This window comes from Pelobates fuscus, chromosome 1 (genome assembly GCF_036172605.1).
Source record: "Pelobates fuscus isolate aPelFus1 chromosome 1, aPelFus1.pri, whole genome shotgun sequence".
In the NCBI taxonomy this organism is placed as follows: Eukaryota; Metazoa; Chordata; class Amphibia; order Anura; family Pelobatidae; genus Pelobates; species Pelobates fuscus.
In genome coordinates this window covers 195,505,996-195,513,679 of record NC_086317.1, presented here as the reverse complement: position 1 = coordinate 195,513,679, position 7,684 = coordinate 195,505,996, and the positions used below count along the sequence as shown (strand labels likewise).

Below are 7,684 nucleotides of genomic sequence, written 5' to 3'. Positions count from 1 at the left end.
ATGAATAAGGGAAAAGGAAGATTTTAGTCCAGAAGAAAGGCTAACAAACTAAAATATGGTTAGTTTAGAATAACAGCACTTCAGATGGTATGTCATAACATTATACAAATATATTGTAGGCAATACAAAACACTATCTGTATGTCTATTCATTGGTAGGACACAACGTTACCCATTTACACTAGAGGAAAAAAAAATTCTAAGGTAAAGGAAATGTCTTTATAGAAAGAATAGAGATGTGATTTCATCAGAATCTGTATAGATGATAAAACAAATTTTAATATGTGGGCTAACAGTTTCTTGGTACATACAAATTAATGCTGAACTTGATGTACACAAGTTTTTTGTTTTTTCCAGCCTACGCAACTATATAACCATTCATGGATCCAGCCCTGTAATGTACACTTTGCACTTGCTAAAATTTAAAATTTTATTGCAAAAATATAAATAATGAAAATATCTGTTGCCTAGTATTTTCTTACCACTTTCAACAGATCTCTGGATACAGAAATCTGGTAAATAAATACAGCTAGGAAAAACTGGTTATATATTAAACATATAAGAGAAGGATGGGTGAGTCATTTTGGATACCATTTTCTTAGTTTATTTTAAACCTGTCAACATCTGCAAATAATATAGTTTAGTAATTGGAATACTTTCCAAATGTTCTTGGTCTCTGGGATTAAAGAAAAAAATTGCATTTAGCCATTGAGATTAAATTCGAGGGAGATGGTTCCTATGAAAGTATAGATTTAAAAAAAAAAAAAAAAAAAAACTTTTTTTTATCTAAGCTGTATGTAGAAAGTAACAGAACATAAAATCAATGGCAACAAGTGATTTACTTCCATACACATTACTGATGCATCAACACTGTAGCCATCACATAAGACAAACAGCATGGAGTAGTCACCACACAAAGTAAACAAAAAGACAAGCATAGTATTAAAGTGTAATAACTACAAGAACAGATGCAATAAATTTATAGATATAAATTGAACAAGTCATTTAAAACAAAGGTGAGTTGTTCAAGTACTGGTATGAATAACCCAACAAACAGCTCCAATAATGTTAGCCTTGTGAGTTGCTTTACTTCAACATGACTTCACCACAACGAATCACTCGTGTTGAACTCTGTCCAGTGCCACATAGAAACTGTTCTGTTCTTTCAGACTATGCCATCCAATTGGTCCCACTTCACAGTCTGCACATATCAGGAACTTAATGGAACCTACATCCTTGCTGAATCCCACATTGTCAAAAGTGAACATGTCATGTACCAGCCAGTGCTCCACTAGCAGTTCCAATTCAGGAGCAGAGCTCTCGGCTGGAAAAGTCTTCGTCTTCATTGATGGGAGGAGCAGCTGCACCAGAAATAAAAAAAACAATATATATATATTGTATTTTTTTTAAATACATGTACAAAGACTGATTAATCAGTATACGAGACAATACACGTTTGCAAATAAGTGCAGGAAAAAAAATGCGAACAGGTAACTTTAAATTGAAATTACTGTGTAAATGCGTACTAGAATACATCAGAGAAAATGATTACGATTACAGAAGGAAGTTTTACATCATACCACCACCCTTTACGGTAGCCCATAAGCCAAACTCTACGCTTATTCTATGAAGTACATTGGGGAGCGAGTTCAGTACGTGTTGTATATAAAAGGGCTAATTATATGGCAACGTGTAGTCAGCTAAACAGGGAAAGAAATCTTCCCGACCTCTCTTTTTGCCAGCGTGGCCACCCCGGCAGACAGAACCCTACAGCCGCAGCACTGACAAAGCACAGCTCGGGCATTCTTTCCGTCCTCCGATACTAATCGCTGCTCCATGGTGCAAATGAAACCGGATTCTACGTTCTAATTACGTCAGGGCTGCGTGCGCTTCGTAGGGTTGTAAACACAAGAGATAAAACGATTGCTCTGGAACATAAGCCATTTTAGTGAAGTTAGTAGAGCACAGCCCGCATTAAAGGGACACTCCAGGCACCCAGACCACTTCTGCCCATTGGAGTGGTCTGGGTGCCAACTCCCACTACTCTTAATCCTGCAATTGTAATCATTGCAGTTTTCATAAACTGCAATAATTACCTTGCAGGGTTAAGTCCTCCTCTAGTGGCTGTCTACTAGACAGCCACTAGAGGGACTAACGTGGTTTTAAAACACGAAAAGTGTTTTAAAACGACGCTGGACATTCTCACACAGGGGTGCTGCGGAATGTTTCCCTAGTGCTATGATTATAGCACCGGGGAAACAGTGTTCAACAGGGGCCCGGCAGGTCCTTTTGTGGTGGAATCTCGGTAAAAATAAATTTAGTAGGCCGAGATTACCACGTGGCATGTGTACGTGCATATGCTGACGTATCGATCAGTTGGTTGCACGAGGCAAGATACGATCAGTAGTGTACGGAGCATGTGCAAGAATACAGGATGTAGTATTCCCCTCCTCCATTGTGCTGGACAGGCCATGCGGTCAAGCAGGAAGTTAATTCTTATTTGTATTGATTGGTCAAGAGAATGTGCGGGTGGAGCTTAATATGGGAGGAGTTATGTGCCTATATAAGGAGCCTGCACTATTGTCCGGGGCTCAGAACTTGCTGTATTTTGGTGACATTAGTCCCTCTGAGTCCCGATCGGTGATCCAATAAAGAATCTCTTCCTTCCTGAAGAAACCTGTGTCCATCTCTCTGTGCTTGGCTTCCGTCAGTTTCTCCGGTATCAGTCCTTTAAGACTGCGGCCGAGCCCCTGTAATGTCTGCAGGCTGGGAGGAAGTTGGCCCCTCTGTTTTCCATGATGGGCTGGTGGGGAGATCAAAGATCTCCCTCACCGGCCCACATGCAGTGAAACACGGAGGCAGGCTGGGAAGGGAGACAGCCAGGAGAGGAACCCGAGGAAGGAGCTCAATCTTGCAGCTCCGCCAGGTTTCTCTTGTGAGATCTGGAGCATTGCCATGACAACGCTCCAGGTCTCACGAGAGTGAACTCTATCCCCACAGGCTAGGATTCATTCACCGCTAGGACCCCCAGGGATGGATGGCAGCAGGGAGGGGGGGTGGGTATAATGCTTTTTTTAATTTTTTATTATATAATAAAAATACAAATGTTGGCATTAACCTGCCTTCCCCCAACACACAATCCTTCCAAACACACACATCACCCTCACACGGCATCCACACACACATATCACCCTCACACAGCATCCTAATACACACACATCATCCACACACACACATCACTCTCACACAGCACCCTAACACACACACATATCACCCTCACACAGCCCCCTGACACACACACAGCACCCTAACACATACACACATCACCCACACACAGCACCCTCACTCGCACACACACATCACCCACACACAACACCCTAACACACGCAGCACCCTCACACATACACACAACCCTCACACAGCACCCTAACACACACATCACCCTCACACAGCACCCTAACACACACATGTCCCTCACACACGCAAGGCACTCTAACACACACAAACACACACACATCACCTTCACACAGCACCCAACACATACACACATCACCCACACACAGCACCCCAACACACACACACAGCACCCCAACACACAGAGCACCGTCACACACACACAAACACATATCCCTCACACACACAGCACGCTCACACACACATACTGCACCCCCACACACACTATACTCCTCACAAATGCACACTACAACCTACACACTACACCCTTCACACACACACCCTGCACACCTCACACATACACACAGCAGCACCCAAACACGCTGTACCACTCACACACACACAATACTTCCAAATATATATGTATATATACTACAGAACCCCTCACACACATACTGCACCCCTAAACACATTATATTCCAGATAAATACTAGATACCTTACCCAACTCTGGATCATCTACAGATATACACACACTAGATCTCTATATACACTCTGAATCCTCTACACACACACACACACACTCACTAGATCTCCTATACACACTCTGGTCCTTCAAACACAATCTAGATCCCCTACACACACACTACATTTCGGACATACACACTCTGGATCCCCTATGCACACACAAGATTCCATGTACGCAAACACATAGTGTCTCCATAAATGGGATACACTGAGTATCCCATTTATGGAAACCTCTGAGACAAGCTTCAAGCAAACACAATATAAGCATGTTATTAAATGTGCTTGTGCTGTGCAGAACAAATACAGGGCCATTTTCTCATGCTAGAGCTCTTCAGCAGAGCTCTGCGCATGGTCTGCCGTGGAAGAGCATTGAAACAGCATGCTCACTTTGAGATGGGGTGTGCTTGTCATTGGGGATGACAAAACGCACCCTATCTGGCCCAGCCCCTTTTTCAGTGGGTCACTGTGGATAAAAAATGCCCAGGTCGCATTTTTTTCCCAGTCCGGTCCTGTGTGTGTATATATATCAGTGTGCTTCATTGTCTGTTTTTGTGAACACATCTGTGTTTCAGGGTGTTTGTTTATGCCAATGTGTATCTGTGTCATGGTGTGGGCATGTATCAATGTTTGTGTGTGTATGTGTCGGTGTGTATCTATGTGTGTGTATGTTTCTGTGTATATCTATGTGTGTGTATATGTGTCGGTTTATTTATATGCATCTATGTGTTAATGTGCATGAATATCTGTGTATGTATGTATGTATGCGCATACATACAAACACACCCCTTCACTCAAACACATATACTTCACACAAATGTACATCCACATTTAAAAGTGAACATTACATTCAGACACACTCCTGCAAATGCAAAAATTACATACAAACACAGCTCTCTATTAAAACACAATAAATGTATACAAGCACCCCTTCAAACACCAACACTGTACATTACACTATAGCGCCAGTAAATGCCGCAGTGCTGTACAGATATACAACCTAGAAATTTTGACTTGGGGTGCCTTGGAAAAATACTGAAATATTAAGGGTGCCTTGAACCTAAAGAGTTTGAGAACAACTGCTATATTCGATTCTTGATGATTTAAAATAAATAAATATATATATATATATATATATATATATATATACACATTTTTTTTTTCTCTCTAAAACAATCCTAAAGTTCCTGATGTGGTGTGAATCCAATCACGATACTTTCTATGCAGGTAGAGAATATAATTAAGCCAGTCCACGTTTTGCAAGCAAAAGTTAATTACGGGCTGATCTGTTTATATTACAATATAACTCATACAAAAAAACTTTCAAGGAATGATACCGGAGAAACTGACGGAAGCCAAGCACAGAGAGATGGACACAGGTTTCTTCAGGAAGGAAGAGATTCTTTATTGGATCACCGATCGGGACTCAGAGGGACTAGCGTCACCAAAATACAGCAAAGTCTGAGTACTGAATACATAGAGTACATTCCTTATATAGCACTGTAGCTCCTCCCACAATTAACTACACCCACACATACCCTTAACCTATTTAATGAATAGAGTCTAAACTCATCCATCCGGTCTAACCACGTGGCTCATCTGATACAAAGGAGAGGGACGCGTAATTCCAGTTCTTACATTCCTGCACCTGGTCAGTACAGTGATGACAGTATCTTAGCTACGTGTAATTAACTAACTGATACTACAAACACATATACATACATATGCCTTGTGGCAATCTTAGCCTGCTAAACTTGTATTTTACTGGAATTACATCACATTCCCCCCTTTGATGCCTCTGATATTTCACAATTACTTGAGGCATCACTTAACCTTGGTTTGCATATACCTCAGGTTACCATGAACCAGACCAGACTTATCTTATGATGTGAATCTTCAACATTCATCTTCTTGCATTGGTTCTCCCTGATCTAGAGCCTTATACTTATATATCGCCATTATCTGTGCAGCAGCCTTCCTCTCTGCTATACTTCCTATCAGGCTTTGCACAGACCTAACTACTAAGGGTATAAGACACGGTAGGAGTAGACACAACAGTAAAATCAGTAGGACTCCACCTACCACTGCCTTAAGCCCTCCAAACCACTCATACCAGCTACCAAACCAACTACTTGGATTGTACCCTTTCCATACCTGAGTAGGCACATGCGCTAGTTTAACCATATGGCTAGTAAGCTCAGCTATTGCTTGCCCTTCGTCATCTATTTGAAGACAGCAATTACTTAGGTTAAACTTCCCACATACACCTCCCTCTACTGCCAAAAGGTAATCCAAGGCTAATCTATTTTGGTAGACTGCTGTCCTCATCCTGGTGTTATGCTTCGCTAGAAGATTGAGCGCTTGTGATGTCTCATTTGTGATAATCTCAACCACCGCCTGTAATCTTATAATACGGTTGAGCATATAAATAGGAGTTCTATAACCAAAGGTACCATCCTCAGCCCACGTGGCTGGCCCATAGTAATCTATAATACGCTGGGGAGGCCATTCATCATCTTCCCAGGCGCCTATCTCTATGGGTCCCCTTTTCTTCCTATGATTCACATCATACACTTTAACACCTAAAGTCTCACCTGTTTCAATCGGTAACAAGAAGAAGGATGGTTTGAGCATACCCAACACACATGCCCCTTCCCAGTCCTGTGGCAGCTCCGAATAGGCTTTCTTACCACAGATCCAGTACAAATTTGCTGGGGCTCTCCAAGTAGATGTGATGGATAGATCAAACCACACATCCTTTAAATTGGCATATCTAGCAAACGGGTTAGATGGTTCTGAGACATTTGAAGCCGACCACCAAGTTGTATTCTTTGTATCATCATCATAAGCTTTTTGCCCTAGACAAGTTAATTCTCCTACAGAAGTATTATACATTATTCCTTTCCTTGCTATGCAAACATAACCTATGATGGAGGTCTTTAATCTCCACTCAGATTTACCTCTAACACTCATATGATAATCGGCTTGTGTAGATATTAATTGGTCAACTGCCTCAGAACCGGACATTACCTCCTTTGCTTCCCAAGGCCATTGGTCTCCCATGTTAGTACCTCCACACACATAGCAGTTGGTAACATTAAGACTACCGGCAATACTTTCAGCTAAATCGATGAACAGGTTTTTAGCATTATGGGGGATCTTATTATCTATACTCATCTCTTCGTAAAAGGAATGGTATACTTGATGAGTCTGGGAGGATACCGTATCAGTCTCTATTCCTATAAACAATAATGTCCCAGGATCTAAACCCGTCCCGTATATTTGAAACCCAAATAAATTTCCATACTTATCTAAGAACTTGTCGGGGTTATTAATGAGTATATGGACTGGGTTGCATTCCATAGACTTACAATAAGGGCTAGTCGGCAACTTAGTCACTATCATGTCTTTGTCTACTGTCTGTCCCCAAGTTGCCCACCCCACACAAGACCAATATGGGCAAAAGTTATAATCTCTATTTGGGCATCTAGGACTTACATATTTATTTTTGCTACTGGGACAAATATATTTATCGTTAGACCCATACGTCCTCTCCCATCTAAGATCCCCACATACATTCCACGGCTTTCTACCACTCGATATCGCTTTACACGCATCAAATAGCAGAACACCCGAAGAATGTACGGATTCTAACACCGTTTTATTAATTAGGGTCCCCTGAGGATCTCCATTCCTGAGAGTCAACCAAATTGTACGAGGCTGATACTCCGGACTGAAGCACTTAGGTTCTCCTACTCCTAAATGGCA

At 41.6% G+C, this 7,684-nt stretch overlaps 1 protein-coding gene across 1 annotated transcript; it reads right to left on the bottom strand.

Annotated features, from left to right (window-relative positions):
• Positions 1–819: 819 nt before the first annotated feature.
• On the bottom strand, positions 820–1,891 carry RABIF (RAB interacting factor). The gene is made up of 2 exons (XM_063444433.1): positions 1,727–1,891; positions 820–1,360 (listed from the first exon to the last, which is right to left on the bottom strand). Exons 1-2 carry the CDS (start codon positions 1,835–1,837, stop codon positions 1,115–1,117), a joined length of 357 nt encoding a protein of 118 aa, XP_063300503.1. The 5' UTR covers positions 1,838–1,891; the 3' UTR covers positions 820–1,114.
• Between the last annotated feature and the right edge of the window lie 5,793 nt (positions 1,892–7,684).